The sequence below is a fragment of the Dermacentor andersoni genome, chromosome 4 (genome assembly GCF_023375885.2).
Source record: "Dermacentor andersoni chromosome 4, qqDerAnde1_hic_scaffold, whole genome shotgun sequence".
In the NCBI taxonomy this organism is placed as follows: domain Eukaryota; kingdom Metazoa; phylum Arthropoda; class Arachnida; order Ixodida; family Ixodidae; genus Dermacentor; species Dermacentor andersoni.
Genome location: NC_092817.1, coordinates 177616652 through 177640835, shown reverse-complemented (window position 1 = coordinate 177640835; position 24184 = coordinate 177616652). Strand labels below are relative to the sequence as shown.

At 45.2% G+C, this 24184-nt stretch overlaps 1 protein-coding gene across 1 annotated transcript in view; it reads right to left on the bottom strand.

The window, feature by feature from the left end:
• Nucleotides 1-24184, bottom strand: part of LOC126530657 (uncharacterized) — a 110874-nt gene that overhangs the window by 1700 nt on the left and 84990 nt on the right. Inside the window, exons 8-9 of the mRNA XM_050177924.3 lie at nt 18033-18177; nt 2107-2376 (exon numbers count right to left, since the gene is read on the bottom strand). Of these exons, the coding sequence (XP_050033881.2) occupies nt 2107-2376; nt 18033-18177 (415 nt within the window). The remainder of the gene's footprint in view (nt 1-2106; nt 2377-18032; nt 18178-24184) is intronic.

Here is a 24184-nt window from a genome sequence, read left to right as displayed (position 1 = left end):
GTTAGTGTAGTGCAATCTTAAAGAAAAAGTGCGCGAAAGAGATGTAGACGAGAAAGAGAGAATATCTACCAGATTTTCTTATTATGCTTAAAGATGAGGTGCACATTCTTCTATTTCGTCTTTTGTGGCATTGTCATAAGCATGGGGGCGGTTTAGTTATTGTCACGAACTAAAATGTTTTGTAACTCTGACCCTTCCCCGCACATATATTGCATTGGTAGCCGTGTTGGGCAGAGAACTACCACGCATTCCTTCTTTTATATATCGACAACGTAGGACAAGAAAGCTTCTGAAAACTTTTTTACACGTCAAGACTGGCGACTCCTAGCAATGACAGTGTTGCTCATCGTCAACAGCCCCTACCCCTTACCTAGTCTCTCGCAGCGTAGTGAGCTTGAGAATTGTCACCCCTAGTTTCAATCCGCAGTAACCAATGGTGAGAGCTCTGAATCCGTTGCAATCATAAGAATTTTCGCTCTCGAGCGGGATATTAACCGAAACAAAAAGCGGGAGCCTCATCCAAACACCCACAAATTTCGGATCGACACCCCGCCTGTGCAAGAATGTAAAGGGAGGCCGAACACCCATTCCACGCACTGGGGAATGGGTGTAAGCGTAGCTTTCCGTGCTGCTTGCGTTCATTAACAATAATTGGCGGCGATGGCAGCGGCCTACGACAGCCGTGATGTGATGTTAAATTTTTCCTTGAGTGAACCACTTGTTTTTGTCTAAGTAATACACAGGACACACTGCCAGACATGTTTGCTCGAGGCTCTGTGCGCCATTGTTAATCGCGTGCGAGAAAACAGTGTTATTCCCCCACGAACTCACATAGCATTGCGGCTAAGTGTTCATTTGCTGGACAGCCACTTGGCTGTTGTCATCTTGGCACTGCAGTGCTACAGAGGGGAATTGCGTCTGCACACGCTGCGTCAGTTGCCCGCGTGTACAAACTTGTTCAGTATTTATTTGTTTTCAGAAATAACTGAATGATGTCGTATCTTGCTTCGAATCAAAACATTCAGTTTGTCTGAAACCGTCGTGATGGGTAGTAGTAGCGTTTATTTTAAATACCGGACGGCAAACGCAGTGCCCTTTCTGACGAGGCATTTCCCTTCTCGTGCAAGTATCCAATGTTCGCAAGCTGCCACGTGCGAAGAGTGGCTATTATTCACCTGTTTCCTCAGTGCGTTGACTTTGCGCATTCTCTGAATCCTATTTATACCATACCATTTCCGCTCTGGTTTCTTGCACGCATGTAAAATATAAGCTTTGCAGTTTCTGATACGCTTTTGCCCGGGGCTAACGCTTAATTACAGCCGTCCAGAGGGCAATGTGTCGAGGGCTAGGGTTTTGCAGAGGGTATTGTGACAACGACCAGAAATCTTCAAAGGGCATTCTGGCGATGTCCACGACGTTGTCGATGAAGAAGGCTCAGAGACGCCTCTCTCACGTCCCTACAGTATAAGATATACGCCTTCTGACTCCCCCCACGCGGTGTGCGAGCCAGCGAGAGCAGCCGCAGCAGGAGCCGCTGCTTACTATAGTCAGTGAGCGGTAGCAGATCTCGCTGGCCTGGTGGGGACTGAGGAAGAAGGAAAGAAACAGTTGCTTCGAAATTTGATATGACGTGCGCGATAGCGGAGGATTGCATCTGCTTGTGATGATGAGGAAAGAGCTCACAGTTAGGGCTCCTTCGGCGTCTTTGTAAGCCCTCCATATAAGAGGAGTAATATCTTCGTCTTCAATTATTCTCTTTTTCTTTCTCACTAGATAGTGCTAACAATACGCGGAATACAATGGCTACATTCCTTGAAATAATCAAAATGCAGGTAAGACGCAGATCAAGATGTGTAATTGTGGAGTTGTTATTAGACATGTTTCTACAAATGGGAAGCTTGGATCGCAAACGCACAAAAAATGGGGAACAGATAGTAACATGCAGGCGAAGGTGAATCAACAAATTTGCTGTTACATATGTCATAAGTATTTATTATACTCCCTCATATTCAGATGTTTTGTAAGATTATGTTCAAGCAGTTCTTGTTATTATGGGAATGGATCAATGCACAAGAACGCGGGCTGCGTTTGCCTGCACAAACTCACTCGCAACAGTGGCCTTGATCCTCTCGGCGAGAGTCAGAAGGTCCTGTCTGCTGCCTACTTCCGAGAGGACAATGGCAGCCGCAGGTGCCTCGCCATAATCGGAGTGCGGGAGGCCCACCACGGAAACCTCGGCGATCTCTTCCGCGTGCTGACGGAGTAGCAGTTCTTCCAACTCTGCCGGGACGACCTGGTTGTCCATGCACTTTATCATCTGTTTCAGCCGCTCGACGATGTACAGGCGGCCACTCTCGTCGTAGTAGCCTGCATCACCTACGTGAAAATAATGATTATGTTCATACACCCTAATCTTAAAAACAAAATACTATTCAGGTTCCTTTATTTCGCCATTGCAAGTGCTTGAATTTCTTTCAACTTGTATGCAGCAGTGAAAAAGGAAAACCAAGGCGCTCAATCGTTTTTCTTATGCAGGAACGTACAGACACAAGAGACAAAGAAGCCAAGGAAAGTATATGAGAAATTAGCTGTGTTAAAATAGAAATGTATAAAGTTATGCAGAAAAGTGAAATTAACGTGACGGAAAAGATAACTTGCCGCCACGGAACATCAAACTCACAACCTTCTTGTTACGCGTGCGTTGCACTATCAACTGTTCTACGGGGACATATATCAATCGGGCTACTATTTTGATTATTTATGCGTATTATCCAGCCCTAGGATAATTAGCCCGCGCCACTCAAAGACTTGATGGGCGGAAGTGGAACATCTATTTTTGACCGATGGCGTCACCTAACACTTGAGCTTGGGAGAGGAGGCACATGGCCTTTAAACCCTGTATGCTAGCTAATGGCATCAAGGTTGGCATATTGGAGAGTCTTCGTATGAATGAACGATAGCAGAAGAGAAACCTATGGGCTACATTTTTGTTAATCTAGACAATAAAATGCTGAGATAATGAAGCCAAAAAAATGCACATGAGAAATAAGAAGTGGTTGAAATGACCATAATGAGCACTGGCTAACACTCCTTGGGCTAGCTCTGACACACACACATGCTGGAGTTAACGGTAAGAATCATAGCTATTGCTGTAGCAACATTGGTGACGAAACGCTTGCGTAATGTGTGGGTTGTGGGTTTGTCTCCCACCGGCGGCCAGTTATCTTTTCGTCGACCTTCATTTGCATTTTCTTCATTTTCGCGTAGCATTTTCCTACGCAGCGGGATTGAAACAATTTTCCACAGATAATAAAACCATAGTAGGCGCGCCCACACTGTGTCAAGCCATGACCACGGAGTGAGTGAAAACTTTATTCGAAATGACTGGCAATTTAGGTGGGATGGGGGCGTAAGCACCCCACCCAGCCTACGTGACGGCCTGGAGTCCTTAGACACGGGCGGCTTCCTCGGCGTGCCGGATGGCGCACAGTTTATCGGCGCAGTCGTGGGTGAGCGGGGCCGCCTCCCAATGCGCCCCTCGGTTCGAGACTGCCATGTCTACCCCGTTCGTCAGGAACTCCTGCTGCTCGGATTCGAAAAGTACGTTTAAGATTAGAGTTAGGAGTGTCGAAATTGAAAACAAAAACTGCATTTGCGGGAAATGTAGGACACCGACCGTGTATTAGAACCCTACAGGTGATGCCGAACTTAAACAATCCTGTATGTGTTCCTGCATATGTATGTATGTCACAGGCTTGTGCACATTACAGAGAAAAGCAACCAATTACGATCACAGTTTCGTCTTTCAAAAACTACAATTCATCACGGCTATCTATTACTACTTCATGACTATAAACGAGCAACCATTCAAAAGTGGTCGATCGCCTCAAAGCCATTGTCCTCTCTATTTTACTAACATCGCACAAATACAGTAAGTAAAGCTAGCTGGCCTGGGTTTTTTATTGTGTCCTCTTCAGCCATTCACACGTTGTTCTCCTCACTACGCATTCATTTTCGAAATTCGCTTCGATAACCTTCTCATGTGTTTTTCTGGAGACATTAGCAGAGACACTGAAGACTTGCTTAAGGTGGTCGCATAAAGTAAGGTCTGTGTTGTAACGTCCAAGAACCTTGCTTACTAGAGTGGGGAGCGAGCTCGTGACAAGGCAGTGAAAAACTGAAAGATCAAGCCTAGGTGATTTTCTGGCTTTAACACCAGAAGTCACCATCCCTCCCTAGAAACAATGTTTCACTTTGTCGGCCATCACCTCATGTACCTTTCCTGTACCCTTTACTCGTTTGCCATTCAGACACAAACGATTAATTGTAACAGACGCAAGCAAACCTTCACGTTTTGGGAAAAAGTGGGAGAATCTGCAATATTGTAATACAAAGCTGCATATCATTGAGCCCCACAATACTGTTCTTATGTGGCATTCGCAAAAATACATGCATGTAAGTCACGCACACAGGGGTTATTTTTTTTTGGCAAAGCTATTTCTAAACATCACCATTGGCACGTACCCCAATTCCGCTTCGTTAGATAGAACTCTCAGAAGTGGACCTTATTTGCCTCAGAAATCTAAGTGAATATATGTGGAACAAATTTTCGCTAATTCGCAATTTACTCTTTAACCTAATTGTTTATATTGCAATTTATCAGTTCTAGCTGTCGATATGAAAACTGACATCCACTTGGAAGATACTCTGAGGGTGACACCAGTTTCGAGATGTGCGATCCCAAAGTTTGTGACAAAACGCTTTGCTGTTCCACACTTCCGAGTTTCAGTATAATAAACACCTCTTTTATTCGAGAATGCGGAAGAACACTCCACTTTTACCGCAATTTTAACTGTAGATATTTCAAAACTGGCGCTACATATAAAATTTGTTCTGGTGAATGCGCCTAGTCAAATCACTGGCTTCAGTTCGCGCATGCAATATGTGCTCTAAAGAAATCGGTTAAAAAGAAGACTAGCAAAACTTTCGCAATCGACTTAGTTCGATGCGCATCGATTATATTTTGTGGCTAGATTGCCGGAATGGGTTACGTGCGCACGACTGCTCATATTGTGACAGAAATACGAAATAAACACTACCCCCAGGACGGTGGGTTTCCCACCGGCCATGACGTTACGTAGCAGTGGGACAGATTCACAGTATGACTATGAACAGAGACCAACGATTTGTGGAGAAGAGCATGCGGGCTGGTTCGGACAGCCATCTTGTACACCTAGTTATGCTGCGATTTGTATATATTCCTGAATACACCTACGTTTCACTAATTCTGCCCCGTGGCAATATGTTCCCTGAGTCTGCTGTTTAGGCATCTTGACGTCTCGCCGATGCACTGCCTTTGAAATCTTAGTGGTACAATGCATACTACTTAAACTTAACACTCAGCAGACTTTGGCTCATGTTCAACCGAGCATTTTTCAGGTTCTCGTGTGTGTGTTTGTTTTCCGTTGGCTTTTTTTAGATACGCTTATCAGTTTTTGCTGTAAGGAGAATTCGACGAGTACATCGTGTTTGAGGTTTTTCTTTCTTTTTTTTTTTTTTTTACAGCGGAGTTGATATACGCTAGGTTCTGGCGTTTTGTGCGCGCAGGCAAAAACAGAAAAAAAGGTGGCGGCCACCAAAGAGCGCAATGAGCTAAAACATCAAGCGAAACTATACCGCCGGCTATGCCCGAGCTTCGCTTAATCGCAAGAAGCGTCAGAACGTATTGTCAGAAAAGAATATGGTAATATAAAGACTAAAACCGGAATAGACACTATGTAGAATGGATTGGGGTTTGGCGTCACGGGCTCTATAGGGAAACCACGTAACATTATCTCAGTTCTTTTCCACCCGCGCAACAGGTAGGACACGTGTGGTAAGGACTGCGGAAGAACAGCGCGCCTACAAAGAACACCGTCTGCTATGCATGAGGTCTCGGGATCGGATCGCGGCCACGTCGGCTCAATTGCGATCGGGGCCAAATGCGAAAACATCCGTGTATTTATATTTAGGCGCACCTTAAAGAACCCCTGGCCGTCCAAATTTTCTGAGTGTCTCACTACGGCGCGCCTGATAATCTTATCGTGGTTTTGGCATGTAAAACCCCTTAATATAATTTTAAGAACGCTGTCGTCAACAGAAGCAAGAATGTGCGCGGCGACGGCAGGCGGCACGTAATTAGGACGAAGATCATGCCGCAAGCGATAAGCGTATGCACCTTTAGTTGGATCACCCCTGCCCACTCTAGTTCCATCGTAACTGTGGCTGATTTCAACATAGATGTGTATCGGCCACACGGGAAGCGGTTCCCGGCATTTCTCTTGGAAAGTTTGTGTAGTCAATGTCACACAAAGACCAGTGTGCCCGCGACTCGTCGTTGGTCGTGTACACTGACCTTACATTCGCCAAGCACTTTGCCAATGTCGCCGGAGAGCCACTGGCCGTATATAATAGCGATCGTAAAGCGGTGGCCACTTTGGTAACAGAATAGTAAATAAAAAAAAAATCTAACAAAACAAACAAATCAAAGTGAAGAATAAAAAAAGCACTATAAATGTAATCAAATAAAATACAAAATATTCTGTAAAAATGAAATTCCTTGTGGTTCATTGTCGTTTATTTTCGTTCAACATATGCAGGGCGTTTCAGCGAACACTTTCGAAAATCTTTAAAGTTTGCCTGTGGCAGGTGTGATAATTCTTGTTCATGAGCTGGTCTACTCGAAGCGGCGGACAATACTCCCACAAAAAATTCCGATGCAAAATCGACTAATTATGAAAAATTCACTTATTCATTTACAGATAACTACATTATGACCTATATTGCAATTTACAAATTCTAGCCGTGGGGTTCGCAAGGCGGATCCACTGGGAACAAATTTTCAAGTTGACACCAGTTTCGAGATATAAATTCGCAAACATTGCGGAGAAATGCATTGTTCGTTCCAGTTAATTTGTCAAGAAAACGTAATTTCATGCTTTGAAGCACACAAGTAACTTTAACGCCAATCCATTTTTCCGCCAGGTTCGGTTATATATCTCGAAACTGGTGTCGTGCTGAGAATTCGTTCCAAGTGTATCCGCCTAAGTTCACTGCTAGAATTTGTAATTTGCAATATGGGTCATAAGATAATTAGCTGAAAAGGTAGTTAGAGAATCCTTGTTAATTATTTGATTTTGCATTTCAATTGTTTGCGCAAGTAGTGTCCGCCGCTTCGAGTAGACCGACTCATAACCTAGAATTGAGCTATTTGCCACAGGCAACCTTTAAAATATTTTTAAAGTGTTGGCTGAAACACCCTGCATATTACAAGCATACTTGTCCCTATTTATACACACCGCTGCTCATCCACCTTCATAGAGTGCAATGGTTCTGAACCTTTTTCCAAAAATCTTATGCAGTCTAGTGTGGATACATGGCATAATTACCATTTTTTCTTACCATGATCCTAGCCCTAAATTTATTGGCTTTTCTCCCGAATTATTACGAAGCATATTTAGCAATCTAAACAACTAAAAAAAAGGAAGTACACTTGCCTTTAACCGTGTCACTTGCACGTGCACATTTTTTAAGATCACGTGGTCACAGTATTGATGCTAATAATTAATACTTAGGTGTAGCTGCGCGAATCATCACAATTACATTGATAGTGTTAACTGAATTTGTTTAATAGTAATGCTGCATTAATGTTAATTAGTCGTACTTCCTACAACATTGGCCAAAGTATTATGTTTGATTCGCTGCATTTGGTAACCCAAAATAATTATCTATCCACTGGGAACTAGAAAAATATTCTTAGTAAGGATTATGTAATGCTGAAGCAAATGGAGGCGAAAACACCCGTGTACTTAGACTTAGGTGCACGTTAAAGAACCCCAGGCGGTCCAAATTTCCGGAGTCCTCCACTACGGCGTGCCTCATAATCAGAAAGTGGTTTTGGCACGTAAAACCTCGTAATTTGTAATGCTGAAGCGATGTTTCAGTAGCGCGCATCTTAGTTGAAGAAATAATAATTGTGCTAATAAGGCATGAATTGACGAACGAGACGTTATTCGTATAGGAATGTTTTCTCAATGTGCACAAATAAAGCTAGTTGACCTAGTTGTGGCCTAGGCTTGAGAAAATATGCAATGAGCCACAATACAAGAAAGTTCGGCAGAGACACTTAAGACTGCTTGGGTGTGGCAATGCAAAAATATTATAATGCCTTTTATGAAATGTTCTTTTTTGTGCATTCCTTGTCCGAGCAAGCTCTCGCCCGCTTTCTAACTGTGCCTTGATAAGGCGAAATCAAAACGTGTCAAAGCGTCTCAACGCGACGTGACGTATGCAATGACGCACGCACTAGAGGCACATGCAGTCAGCGAGAACCGGGGAGCCGCCGTGACATCGGCAAAGCGTGTTCTCACAACGTGGACAAAAATTCCCACCTAGACACAAATTTACAAAATTTTTGTTTCAAAGCAATTAATTTAGTTTGTTTACATGAGTCTTCATGACAAATCTGATGTCAATCCGAGCATTTAGACGCGTTTTATTGCGATAGCAATTGTAAGGACACTCCAGGCGCATTTCTACCGTCGCCGTCGGTGTCACCATGAGGTTCCGTATGAGGGAAAGCGTGTGAGGGTGGGCCGGCGAAAGCGGTTCAATCTCACGTGCGAGAGCGAGGACCACGGCCCAGATGTGTGCCCTATCCTGTGGCGCGCGAGGCAGGGAGGTGAGGCGAGAGAGGAGGGGCGTTCTTCTTCGACGGCTGCTACGGCGCCTCGATCTCGTCCTCGCCTGCCGCACCGTACATAGTGCAGAAAACTGCGGCGTCTGCTACGTCGTTGGCCACGCGAATCGCGAACGCCGTAGTAGACGCCTTTGGCGGACGCCGTAAGGGCGCATTGCCGGTGCTCGTGTGCCTTGAAAGCAAAAGTCCCTCAATAATTTCAAAGTAGCGAAAGGCTTTGACCCAGCCGACGACGCCAGCGATAGGCTGATCGGTGATATGCGACCTTGCTCCGCCCCTTTGCCGCCATGAAAGTTCCTGCGCTCCGGGCGAATAGCGCGCGTTTCGTGTGTTGTGCTATGTAAATTGATGCGATAATTTCGTTCCGGGAGGGCCGAAATGCCTGGTTGCTGTGCGGCTGGGTGCTGAAACCGGACGGAGGATGGCAAGAAGTTATTTTGCATCCCGCGCGGCATCCATAACCTAACCAGAAGAAAAGTATGGTTGCGCAGAATTGCGGGGGACGGATTGACTTTGAACCATCGGTAACTGCACGACTATGCGAGGCAAGTAACATACAATGATACAAAGGTGCGAGAGAAAGTATACACGTGCGTGTGTCAAGATGTGATAGGAGTTCACTCGCGCCCATAAATCTGGAATGGCCAAAGTTTGTGGAGATTATCTATTTTAGTTCATTGTAAGCCCGCTGAATAGCTCAGTATGACCTAGAATGCGAAGGACAGGAATGCCTTGTTGCTGTGCGGGTGGGTGCCGATATCAGAGGGAGGAAGGCAAGAAGATATTTTGCATCCCGTGTGGCAAGGAACACCTAACCAGAAGATAAATGTGGCCGCATAGAATCGGACGGAAAGACTGAACCGTCGGTAACTGCAGGACTATGCGAGGAATGTAACGTAGAGCGATACGAAGGTGCGAGAGAAAGCATACACGTGTGCGTGCACATGGTTGTTGACGGCCGAAGTTTGTCGAGATCATTGATTTTAGTGCATTATGAGCCCGTTGACTTGGCAAGTGCAGTATGACCTAGCATGCGAGTAAATAGCGAGGCAGAACCGCATTAACTTGCTGACAAATATCTGCATTGCGTTAGGTGCGATAAAAAAGTTCACAAATTCTAGCAGCGAATTCTACTTTTACACTTTACTGTGTTTGTGCGCGCGTTATTAATTGCACTTTACAATATTTCCAAAAAGTCATTTTCAACTCTGCATATCCTAATCACATTTTGTGCACTGCATATGCGAATAAATATATTCCAAAGTGCCTTCATTACTCTGCTTTTAAAAACAAATACTGCAAAGCCACTGCTACTGGTCATCAAAAAATTAAGCATAATACCACATATCAAAGTACATGACATACAGCTGTGAGCTCATTCCTTCCAAATTTCTCTTACACTCAAAAATGTTTCAGCAATCGGCGATACCATTTTACTGTGAAAAACACCCAACTGCAAATTAACATAAGAAAAACGCTAGAAGCGATATACGGATTGCCAGCAAAACACAGTGCAGTAAAAGCTAGGCCAATTCGCGTGCGTTTCGTATAAGGGCCTTGTAATTCTTAAGGGGCTTTAGTGGTTCACGGAGACGAAAAAGCATAAACATAACAATGCGCGTCATGATTCAAGCTTACCCGCCATGGTTTCTCAGTGGCTATGGCGTTGGACTGCTGAGCACGAGGTCCCGGGATTTAATCGCTGCCACGGCGGCCGCATTTTGATAGGGGCGAAACATAGGGGCGAAATTCGAAAACACCCGTGTACTTAGGTGCACGTTAAAGAACCCCTGGTGGTCGAAATTTCCGGAGTTCTCCACTACGGCGTGTCTCATGTCAGAAAGTGGTTTTGGCACGTAAAACTTCATAATGAATGATGATTCAAGCTTACGTGGCGACGCTAGACGGTTAACGAGAACAGTCAACCGCATTCACACACGCGCACACACTACGCTCGCTGTTGGTGTACCGCGAGATTAGATCGCGCTGGCAGCCCGAACACAATCGAGGAAGACTCGCTGACATGATCCATACCGCCGCTTAATTTAGAATGTCACGACACTTTCACTGGCTCGTAGCACTGAACCACAAAACACAACAGTCTTAGTGTAAACGCTACACGACAGACACACTCAGTGGCTAGAAGGCTCTTGGTGCATGCTTTTGCCCACACTCATGATGCTGTTTAGTTGCCGTTAGGGTCGCACGTTTCAGCGGCGTTATGTCGAAATTTTTTCGGTCCAAACGGCTATCAGCCTTCCTTTTTATACGAATTCTTTGTTCAAAGTAACCGCTTTGTGAACGCAGCACGCTTAGAAGCAAAAGAATTCACAGAGAAAACAGTATTAAGCGCGAGCAATCACAAAGGCTCCCACGGATAGGCACGAAAGACATCTCGCGTTGTCTTTGACTCCCTGTTGTTCCCCGGTCAAGTGCTTCCATTCTTTGGTGAAATGCAAGGAAATCAACATTTCACGCTCTTCTTACTTATATGCCGATAATTTATGCTGCGAATATATAATGTAATTTAATACGAGCGCGAACGAACGAAATGTAAACATGCGGAATCGAGGCTATCATGCACTCATTCCGCTCTCTAGAGCGTTTTAGAGCGCAGTTCTTTGGCGTCCGTTCCTGGGTTTCGCGTCGTCGTCGGCGTTGTCGTCGGCCTCGTAACCAGCTCCGCCCCCCTTTCATCCCCCCAGCGCTAGCAGCGACCGACTGATACCGCTGGATGCCGCTGACGCCGCTAGAGAGTCAAGATAACGTGACTGCATAGAACACCGTCGCCGCCATGCAGAAAGAGGAGGAAAGGGTCCCCCCCCCCCTGTTCTTGTGTGGCGGATAGGGCGCCGGTTATTTCACGTAGGCCCCGGCACGTCGACGAATACGTGACCACCTTCCCACGGCTAAACCTGGTTCTTAGCGCTGCGGAAGCGAGGGTATCATATTGTTTGTGTCGGCATCGGCGGCGTTGTCCCTGAAACCAACTCCGCAGCTGGGGTTGACTCACTATCGGCGTCAGCGGCATAAAGTCAGTCGCTGCTATCTCTTCCCTCCTCCCTTTATCGTGTTGTCCGCTTGCTGCGCGCGCTTCTGCCCCCATCGTTTGCCGCTGGGTGTACACGCCGCCCCCCTCCCCCCTCTTCCTGCGAGTCTCCGGTTGTCAAAGCGCCGGCTCGAACTTAATTCCTTTCTTCGACTTCACATTCTACCACGGAAAAGCCAATCCGGACAGAAAGCTAGCCGATGAATTTCGTCGGTTGCAGTCCCACAAACTTGACACCATCACCGCCAAGTGCCTCGCCATGACTGAACAGCCGCACTACTTGTTGATCTCCGCTCTTAACGTACGCTCCCTTGCCGCACATGCCAAGGACGTACACCACGATCACATTCTGCGCCATTCCTCTGTACTTTGCTTTGCTGAAACCTGGATGGATCCCGAAGAGCCTCTCGAAATCATAGATTTCCTATACTGCTGTGGTGCTCGCAGAGACCACAACAGAGCGGCGAGAGTCGCTATCTACTTGCGCACAGGTCTCTCTGCAATACCAGTCGAAATGTTTGGCACGTCACATGAAGTTGGCGAACTGTGCGCCGCAAAGTTGCCCAACGGCTTGCTGGTAGTAGCTGCCTACTTCGCCCCTACCGCACTCACGAAAGACGTCGTGCACTTCCTGCAACTCGCATTAACCGTCCATCGATCCACACCGATGTTAGTTGTGGGGGACTTTAATGTTGACATAAAGACAAACAGCAATTTCCTCACACTTATGCGGGAGAACATCCCGTTCCTCTCGCTCGTAACGCGTCCCACGGCTGTGACAACCTCGCGAGGCACTTGTATAGATCTCGTCTTTGAGAATCAAGCATTGGTGTACCAAGTCGAACATATATCAGTCTATTTCTCCGACCACAAAGCTTCCTTCATGACTGTCAAGAACTGCTAGTGGAGTCTTTTTTAAAGGAATACGTGTGAAAAATAAAAAGAAAATTCTGTGATAGCGCATACATGTGTTGCTCGATTTCTTTGCCTCAATCTATCGAAAAGGTGAAACAGCTTATTTGCTGCGCTCAAATTTCGCATTAGGAAGTAACGTAATCGTCGGTAATTTTTTTTCTTTCAGCGCTCAATTGAAATTAAAGGACTAGTTTTAGAACTTCGGGCACTCCTTTCGTTTTCCACCACAGTCAGGCACCACTAGGTTTTATTTCCGCGCATGTGCAGATATTTTTTCACCTCATCAATGCCGCGGCGCCGCAGTTTAGCTTGGGCGCCGTCTGCTACAGAAACTTCCTAGGTGGCGCGCGCGGCAGATGTCGCTGCCTAAAAATTATAGAAGGACTTTATTGAAGGCGGCTTGCGATGTGACTAAGAGCACGCGCGCGCGGGCCTCATCTTGAAAGCGATCTGCAATGTTTGCACAGTGCGCGTAGTACTGGTAATGAGAGCAGCATTCCGGGCAAGTTGGTAATCCATTGCTTAAAAGATATTGCGCGACATAAAAACGACACGGACGTGAGAGAAGACGACACACCATGCGCAAACTTTCGACTAAGTTTATTGTGCCACTGCGTCATTTTATACATGGCAGGCAACGTAGATCGCGCATGCGCTTACAAGAAAATGAAGTGCGAATTCATGTAACATGGTTACGTGTCATGTGATGCCGCGTCCAAGTAACTTAATTCTTTTTCTGTGAGAGCCAGAGACGGGAAGCTAACACACGCATCACCCAATTTCGCGATCATCTGCGCTTCAGATATCTCACGGATGAGCTGCGTACTGCCACGGGAAACAATCGTGCATTGATCCTCAAGAGGCTTGCACCCATGATCGCGACAGTGGATCGCCAAGAAACCACCAGAGCCGTTTTTTACATTGTTGCTGTGTTCGCGGAGCCGATCATTGAGGCAACGCCCAGTTTGTCCGATATATTTCTTCCCACATGAAAGCGGGAGGTTGTACACCACCCGGTGTACACACTCGACAAACTTTTCGGTGATGCTTTCTGCATTTAGCGGAAGGGACAGCATTTGGATCCGTCAGCCTGCAAAGCCTGCCGAGCTTGTCGGGAGCAGAAAAAACAACTCTTACATTCGCCCTTTCGGCAATCTTTTTTAAGCTGTGGGATATCCCGTGCATGTAAGGTATGACACTTACTTTAGGGCGTATGCCAGGAGGGGCATCGGCAACTGACTGACTGACATTTAGATACGTTGATGACTTTTTAATTTTCATTGACTGCTCTTCTGATGCCTTCATTCTGGAAGCTAACAAAGCGTTGGAAACGTTTCAGATATAAACGTTTCAGTTGTCGGATATCCGACAACTTGAAAAAGATTGCCCAAAGGGCGAATGTAAGAGTTGTTTTTTTCTGCTCCCGACAAGCCCGGCAGGCTTTGCAGGCTGACGGATCCAAATGCCGTCCCTTCCGCTAAATGCAGAAAGCATCACCGAAAAAAGTTTGTCGAGTGTGTACACCGGGTGGTGTACAACCTCCCGCTTTCATGTGGGAAGAAATATATCGGACAAACTGGGCGTTGGCTCAATGATCGGCTCCGCGAACACAATAACAATGTAAAAAACGGCTCTGGTGGTTTCTTGGCGATCCACTGTCGCGATCATGGGTGCAAGCCTCTTGAGGATCAATGCACGATAGTTTCCCGTGGCAGTACGCAGCTCATCCGTGAGATATCTGAAGCGCAGATGATCGCGAAATTGGGTGATGCGTGTGTTAGCTTCCCGTCTCTGGCTCTCACAGAAAAAGAATTAAGTTACTTGGACGCGGCATCACATGACACGTAACCATGTTACATGAATTCGCACTTCATTTCCTTGTAAGCGCATGCGCGATCTACGTTGCCTGCCATGTATAAAATGACGCAGTGGCACAATAAACTTAGTTGAAAGTTTGCGCTTGGTGTGTCGTCTTCTCTCACGTTCGTGTCGTTTTTATGTCGCGCAATATCATTTAACCCATTAGGGACAGGTTTCTTTTTTTACTTGCTATCTTGAAACAAATCTAATATAATAACTTACCTTTATATTAATAATTCACATGCAACAAATTATTACTCTTGCCTAATTAGTTTTTGAAATATAGCCCGTGACCATATGGTCACACTGGGCCCTTACGCTACAGTAAAATACGCGAAGTGAAAAACATTTATTTCAAGCCATGAAACATAACAAAAAACATACATAGCGAATAGTCGAGCACTTATTTAGTGTGATATGGTTTAAATCATGGAATACACATGCCGTCGTCATACTTTGTGCATTGTGTGTGCACTGCGCTGTTGCAATTATCTCATGCACGCCTCCACCTCTTGTCATTAGGTATTGGTGCAACAAAGTGGGCCACATGGTCATACCATGTACCAGTCAGGGCATCACCAGCCCTTGGTATTCTGCGTTGACCAGGTCCTCTGTGTTTATTGTCCCATCGCATCAGGCAGCTTTGTGCAATTTGCGTGCGGAATTCCACCTGCGTGACGTTGAACCCTGTGCTACGAATTAGCGCCCAAGCGTTACTGATAGATACATCACAAAGTCAAGTGAAAATCGGCCACTACCACTTTTGGTTCGGATTAGAATCCTGTGGGCGCCTACATTTGCATCCATCTGGTCCGTACCCCCCATAAGACTTGTACTGAGCAACAGTATTTTTTGAGGGCCACCTTGATTTGCTTGTTCTGAACACGAGAGTAGCTGTCTGCAGATGACATTGGCTCTATGCCGTTAATGGTGCTTACGATCGTTATTACAGAATTGTCCATCCAGCGGACAACAATTATCCCATTGTCGCTCAGCACGGACTCTTCGTGCCCGCGAGGCTGGCGCTTGACGAATTGTGGTCGAGCGATAGGGTACTCTTTGGGAAAACGGCTCTGCTTCACTGTGCCCGTGCCTTCCTAGCCCTGTGCCTTGAAATGCCTGAGTAGCGGCATGCCTGTGAATAAATTATCAAAATAGAAAAAGAAAGGAAAGTCGTGTGTCTCTGCTGCGAGTTCATCCACCATTTGAAGAAGTTGCGCCGCTGCTTTTCCGAAGTCCTTTTCATATTTTTCAGATGTTCCGGGATCCCCTGCTTGCCTTGATACACTTTGAAGTTTACAAGGTATCTGTTCTTGGCATTTAGGCACCATACTTTATACCCGAAGCGGATAGGCCTTCGCGTATGAACTGTTTACAGCCATGACAACCATAATACTCAATCATACTTTCGTCATAGCTCAGGTGACGCACAGGTTGAAAGTGCTCCAGAAACCTTGCTTTCAATAGTACCATCAATGGACGCAACTTTGCCAACTTGTCACTAAGCGTTAGGCTTGCATTTCGCCCAGTGCAGGAATCGCATTATCTGTACGAAGCGATTTCTTCGCATAGCATTGTAGGCCATCGTGTTGCGCATATCCAAGCCGCTCTCCCAATAGCACTTTTTCCCTGGCAAGCGGTTATCGCCGGAGAAAACGAACACTCCAAGAAAACCTAATTCTTTTTTGGTAACCTCCGGAACGGGCATATTAAAAAATAACGCACACTTTCTTGTTTGTACGACTAGCAGCTCCACGATGGCTTCCTCAAAAAAGATTTCGAACAATTCAACAGGTGAAAAGTCCCTGTAACCAGCAAAGTTTGAGTAGGGAAATATGCCAAGGCTTTTCTGCAGATCACCGTTCGTCCACTTAGAAGCAGTGGATAATTTCGCAGGAATGGCCGCATCAACTACAGCAGAAGAAACCTCTCATGTTCCGTCACCTTGCCTGCCGGGGTCACCATCGTTCGAGTCGGATCCACCAATGCGGCGTCCGTCAGAGAAAACAGTTTCAGCGCCGGCTCATAGCTTCCGCCCGATTAGATTGTCAATGAGCCCGCCTGAGTCTTCATCGGCCGACTCTTTATTCGAATAGGTGCTACACTCTCGCAGGTCGATATAAATCACTGACACGTCGTCATCGTCTTCTTCTAGTATCTTCGCCATTTATTCCAACATCAACCTATTCAGACCATTAAATAAGAAATAACCACTGTGGGAACGCGCCGGCAGCCGTGCAAGAGATGAGAATGCAGTTTATAAAAAAATAAAAAGTTAGGTAGCCTAAAGGCCCAGCGTGACCATATGGCAACGCGCAAGATAACACGCTTGTTCATGGATAAATCAAACATTAATCTTTCACAAATGATCATCGAAGGTCACATATTCCAAGAGCGATATGGAGGTAAGGATATCCGACTATTGCTTAAACAAGTAGTGGAAAAAAAAACATTACCCCTTGGAGTGATGCATGGTGACGCTACTCGCACAGCAACACTTATTACCGCCTTTGCGAGGGGCTCCCACAATATGACTGACACCTGCTGCCACTTGATATCCGTAAAGGGAACTCTCATCTGTCTAACGGCATGTCAAAGGCAATTTTGGTGCCGTTTTGTCAATCTTGATTATTTGAAATCCACTGTGCAGACTAACGTGACCATATGGTCACGCTGGTCTTTAATGGGTTAAGCAATAGTACTGGTAGCTTCGTATGCACTGGGCTTTCGGCGATTCGTACGCATAGAATCGACAGATGCACGGAGATCAATTGGTTCGCGGCCTGCTGCCGCGATTCCTAAGTCCATCGTTTTCACAGTTTCCGCTGTCATCGAGCGATGTGTATTCATGTTTACCTGTGCGCACGTGACACAGTGCTGGTTAATTTAGTTACCACACGTTGACGGGCTAGTTGGTCTATATCCATGATAGAATCTGTAAGCGCGACTCAACGAGGACGTAGAAAGAAGCAGACACACAATGATAGCGCTGTCTTCTTGTGTCTGTTTCTTCCTACGTCCTCGTTGAGTTACGCTTACAGATTCTAACGTTGTTAATTTAGTTAGTAAGCGAATGTTTACAAGTTTAGGCGGCCCATAAAACTACTATCCTTACTTCGTAAAGCTATCTTGTAATTTGCTATCGCAAGTGGTGCTTCGCCTCTCCGGGGGAATGGGAATTTTTTTTTACTGTTCGCGCGTCTGCTAGCTTTGGTACCATCGCTCGTGGGTGACAGCGACAACGACGGATGCTCGCATAATGAGGCATATTATGCTTTTTCTTTCAAAGTAGCGTGACTTGCGCGATGCAATAGTGGATAACATATATTTGGTCGAGTCCTTCCACAGTGCTCTGGCGCAGTTCAGCGCTTCGCTAGTGCTAGCAGGGACGCATTGTGTGTCCACTCGTATTTTTCGGCAAACGTTTACAAGGAATCCAAAGTGCGTATCTATTGGTAACAGTGTGCCTACCCGACATACACCAACCGTCTTCATCGAAGAGCTCGGCGGTTTCCTTCGGTCGCTTGTAATAGCCCCTCACCATAGTCGGCGAGCGGTAACAGATCTCCCCGGTCTGGTGGGGACCCAGCTTCCGCCGTGTGTGCACGTCCACAACCTGGGAATAAAAAAAAAACATTTTTATTGTTTGGAATTTGCGAAAGCAACGTGACTTGGACATATTTACATATATGCTGAAAATCTGACCTTGGGGCCGTAAAGCAGGCCACGATGACCAAGATAGGATAGTGAAAGTATTCTCCAGATTACGAGGGGCAAAGCATAACGTGTGACTTGCTTAACTGCATTCAGGCATGCTATGCGTATAAAGCAGTGCCCAGTATTGTAACTCTTTTTTAAAATAGAGCATGCAGGAACTAATAACTTTCAACAAATTTTCTGTAGGTGTAAGGTCACGGAGTTATCGCTAGGGCGGGGAAAATTAACAGTTCTGTTAGGAACACAGAAAACTACTTTGTATGATGCAGCAAGCTAAAGTCAACAAGGACATTATGGTAACGACCTAATGAGTTTGGAAGTTATTGATTATCCGAATTTGTGGCATTTAATGAAAACCAACAACGGTAACAACCTGGGAATACTGAAGAAAATTTCATCCAAACGCAAGCAGACACGCAACAATGAAGTCATACGTATTTACACAGCAATGAAACCACCCGCCGTGGTCACTCAGTGGCTATGGTGCTGGGCTGCTGAGCCCGAAGTCGTGGGATTGAATCCCGGCCACAGCAACCGCATTTCGATAGGAGCGAAGTGCGAAAACAACTGTGTACTTAGATTTAGGTGCACTTTTAAAGAACCCCAGGTGGCCGAAATTTCCGGAGTCCTCCACTACTCCGTGCCTCATAATCAGAAAGTGGTTTTGGCACTGTAAACATCATAATTTAATTTTTTAGTAATGAAAGCACGAGAAAAATAAAGAGAAGGCTCGTACGCAATGGAGAGAATATTCTTGCCAAACCAAACAATTTCGAAAGCGACATTCTACCTGCAGAAGACGACGAAGAAGGCAGGTATGTCTTCTGTGCTGGCTGTCCACCATCTTTGGTGCTGCTGTGTGCCTTGGTGTAAATACACTACAAATATTCAAGCCTCGTGTCGTTTTACGCAACAATATTGTAACGGAGCAGCGGGCAATAATGCTGAAGACACGCCTACTATAAACAGAGAAGACAACTTGGCGAGAAGAACGTGTGGCTGGTTCGGGCAACCATATTGCATATGCATTGTTGCCGCAGTCTGTACTTGTAAATCCCCTGTAAGTACGCCTGTAATTCACTAATTAAGCCCCGTGGCATCTTGTTGGAGGTTTGTGGTAGCCCCAAGAGAACACGGATGTCCGCAGCGGTCGTCACCTCGGCATTATCATGACCAGCCTGCACAAGCACCAGTCACAACAACCCCATCCGTTGTCCTGGCCTATCCGAAAGACCTAAGAACATTATGTGGCACAGATAGCGTCGAAGTGGAAGATTGGATGGCCATGCATGAACGTGTGGGTAACCACAACATATATGATGCAACTGTAATGTTGGCCAACCTGATGTTCAACTTGCGAGGCACAGCGAGGGTGTGGTTTGACAATCACGAAAATAATCTTGTTGACAGGAAAATGTGTAAACAGATGCGGAAGGACTTTTTCGGCTCTCTGTAATTCTGACGGAAGAACGCCGCTGAGCAAGATCTCGCGACGCGCGCGCGTACGTCGACGGAGTTGTAACCTCGCTTACACCCAGGACTTGCTTGCTCTGTGCCCCAAGGCTCACAGAGGAGGTCATGACGTACAACACTTTCACCTAGCTAATTTACAAGCTTTGTGTGACGGTCAACGATACTATCAAGGAGTGTGAACGCTTTGAGCAGGCAAAGAGTGAATCCGTTGCAACTTCGTCCGCCAACTTTCTGAACAGAGGCGAGATTTCCTGACAAAAGGACGGCAAGATGCTGCGGCCATCGACTCCAGCAGACCTGACATATATTGCTTGGCACATATCTGAAGCAATCTCACCTGCCGCTATTTTTATTATTCATTTATTTATTATACCCTCAGGGCCAAATGCATTACAGGGGGGAGTGGGTAATATAGGTTACAAAGACAATGAATACAACACAGTAAATATTGATAGAACATAATTTCAACATTCTCTAAAATAAACAAAGGTTGTTAGTGCATCGCGAAATCGTTGATTATCATCACTGGCTGCAATATCGGGAGGGAGGCGGTTCCATTCGACAGATGTCTGGGGAATGTAGGATTGAAGAAAAGCTTTAGTGTTGCTTTTTTTTAGCCAACCTTGTGCCGATGATCAATGCGATTCCGGTGGTGAAATAAAATCGTCGCGTAGCGTGACATGATGGTATACATTGTGGAATAGAGTGAGGCGACTGATTTTCCGCCGACATCTTAAAGGTGCGAGAGAAAGGTTAGTTTCCATTGCTGTGGTACTTGAAGTACGGTTGTAATTTGAAAATATGAAGTGAACGAAGTTATTTTGTAGAAGTTCGAAAGAAGATACAAGATTTCCATGCCCAGGGTCCCATATAGATGGCGCATATTCAAATTTAAGTCGTATTAGTGTTTTATAAAGGAGGAGTTTTAATGACGATGGGGCAGCAGAGAAGTTGCGACGTAAAACCCCTAAACATGCGATGAGCGTTGTTACTAACGTATTCAGTAAGCGCATTCCATGTTAAGTTTCGCGATATATGGACGCCTAAATATTAGTATGATGCGACGGAATGAAGAGGAATGCCATTAAGATAATAAGAAAGGGAAGTGTTAGAGCAGCGAGAAACATGCATGGACTTACATTTGTTAATATTTAATTCCATTTTCTACGTTTTGCACCAACAAGAGACCAAATTAACATCGGTGTGGAGAGTATTAATGTTGTTCAGGTTACGTATTTCTTGGAATATTGCACAGTCATCAGCCTAAAGGTAGATGGAAGAAGATAGGATGGTGATTAATATAAATTAAACATAGTAGTGCTCCGAGTACGGATCCTTGTGGTACCACATATAGCACGTTAGCAAGCGGTGAGATTGCACCGTTAGTGAAAACAAACTGCCAGTGGTTGAAGAAGGGAAGATTGAATCCATCTGAAGACATGTGGATCAAGATTAAAATGACTTAATTTATAAAGCAACAATGGATGGCACACTTTATCAAAAGCTTTCGAGAAGTCTAAAAAGATGCAATCGGCGCGAGATGACTGGTCAAGAATGCAATGTAATTTATCAGTGATTCACAGTAACTGCGTTTCGCAGGAATGTGTTTGACGAAAACCATGTTGCGCAGAAGAAAAGAGTTATCATCAGGAAAGGTAGCTATGTCTTTAAAAAAGTATGTGTTCCAGTAATTTGAAGCATGTGCTAGTGAGTGAAATGGGACGATAATATTGAAGTAAGTGCTTATTACCGGATTTGTGGAGTGGGACCACCTTCCCGATTTTCCAGTCATTAGGGAGGCTTGATGAATCTAGTGACTGCTGAAACAGTTTTCTTAGTATAATTGAACTATAAGCACAAGTACTTTTTATGAATTTAGAACTAATTTCATCACACCCCGCAGATGAATCATGTTTTAAAGACTCGATTAATTTAGCAACGCCAGGAGATCAATAGTTATTGGTGACATAATGGAAAATCCGTGGTGTGGCATATCTGGTAGATCAACTGTAGTGCTCGAGAAAAAGCTTGCAATGAATGTTCTACTCAGTGCGGTAGCACAAAGATTATTGGGGATTACGTTGCCGGAGGTATCTTTTAATGTAATTTAAGGGTCATTTGCAGGGTGTATAATGCACCATAATTTTTTAACATTTGTTTTCAACATAGATGGTAAAGTAGAAGGCAAAAAGTTTTTCTTTGCAAGTTTCAGGGTTTTCGCGTATGTATCGGATGCAGTCTTGTAGGTCGACTATCGCTCAATAGAAGTTGAAAGCTTGGCAAGACTGAACAAACGTTTCTTTTTGTTAGACAGTCGCCTGATGGTATGAATTGTATCAGGGTGCTTGAGGGTTAGAGGTGACGACGCGCTTAGGAATATATTTCTCTCTTAGTTGGTGTACCTTCGTTTTGAACAGTAGCCAATTTTCTTTGACAGAGCGAGTATCGAAATTAACAAGAAAATGATCAATAAATACAGATAGTTCATTATTATTAGCGGCGAAGTTAGCACGTTTGTAATCTAGGGTGTTTTTTTTTATTTTATTTGTTTTTGGACATGCCGTATTAATGAGGAAATTGAGCAGACGATGATGACTGATACCTGGCAGACATGTTAGATCTGTAGCTAGCTCTGGATTTGAGGTTAGGATTAAATCTAGAGAACTTGCAGTACTTGTTATAGTCCTAATTGCTTGTGCTACTGAGTTAGCGAAAACAATGTACATAGATCTAAGAATTATTTAGCTTGTGACAAAGGCGGCGATGAATAAGGCGGTTACGCAGTCCACAAGATACTTGGAAAGATAAAGCTTCCGAGTATAAAAAGCGGTGATGTAGGATAGCGCGTGCGAACCAAGTTTATGCATCATGGAGTTCGTTAGTAAATGTGGACGAATAGGATGGAGGGCGGAAGCATACACCAATAATTACTTTCAGATGGTCGATGACTGCCAAAGCGAAAACTACTTGCGACTCGCTGCAGATTTGAATGCATGTAGAAGGAATATCTTTTCAAATGGCAAGCAGAACACCACCGCCATGTCTTGCCGTCCTATCGCAACGATACATCCAGTAACGATGAGCGTCGTGAAAGATTTCAAAATCAGACACGTGCATTGGGAGCCAGGTTTCTGTTAGTGCTACAATGTGAGGTGTACATGTATCAATGGGAGAAGATAAATTAGTATGTTTATGAAGAACGCTTGTGACGTTGGTATAAAGGACACACACAGAAGATAACTTCCCACAGCCCCTCGCGATTCCCTGCGATAAGAATGGAGAATCGGTATCTGATCCACTGGCTTCGCCACGTGTGACAATCCCATTGGCAGTGTCAGCGGTCACTGTCCCCTGCACACCATGTTCGCCACGAGTCACGACCTGTCACGACCTGTGTGTCGGTTATTGCGTTGTACATAAAGCATCGGCTCTAGAAGCATAGCTTGTTGTATCGTAGTTTAAAAGAGCGAGGGCCAGCGTGGGTGCTACTAAATTCAAACAGTTTTTTTTCAGCCAAGCGTGTTGCAGGCGAGAAATCTTCACTGACAGTGATGCTTTTCGACTTGAATCCATTACGCAAGGAGAGTATCTTTTCTTTCACTTTTGAGTCGGTAAATTTGACAATTTAGTAAATATGACTATGACAGGACGTGTCAGTGCTCGCCACAGCTAATGGGATCGCGTTAAGGGCCCCGTGCCCCAGAATATCTGATGTCAGCGTCTGCGACCGTGGCCATGAAAATCATGCACAGCGACGCCTCCCCAACCACGCAGGCCTTCTGTCTGGCGCACTGGAGTTAATGAACTAACTGAATTTCTCAAAGTAACATGCGTTAGAAAATTCGCAAACTACGACTTATACACAATTACATGCATGCTAGCGTTTGATTGTGATATGAATGTACCAGAAAAAACAATTCTCTTGCATAGAAACTCAAACACAAACCCATTTTCCTGTTGCCGTTTGAGGCCCGTCTTAGTAGGTGTGGCACGGCCCGCTCCGTTCCTTGCAACACCGTCAAACAAACAACCATAAAGCAAGGTCCATCTAAATAAGTTCGCGAAGCACTGGAACGAAGAAACGTTCGAAAACCTATCACCAGATATATCAGTCAGTGGTGCGCGATTGAAGCGCGTCTAGGTGTGGAAGGGGTGGGAGGGACAAACACTGAAATGAAAAAACCTATGTGAAAAGAAATATATAGCCTGTAGCCCTATTGAAATTCGTAACTGCAGGTTGGAGCACTGTGGAAACTAGAAGGCTTGTCCTGGCTCTCGAGAAAGTGTGTAAGCCGGAAGTGTAGGTTGAGAAGCAGTAGGAGTGTCAAAGGATAAAAAGAAAGGCGGTGTGTCAAGCGTGGGAAGCTGCTCATGTGGCAGAGGCTTGTGTGCGCGTGTGTGTGTGCATGCGTTCGTGCGTGAGTGCGTGTGTG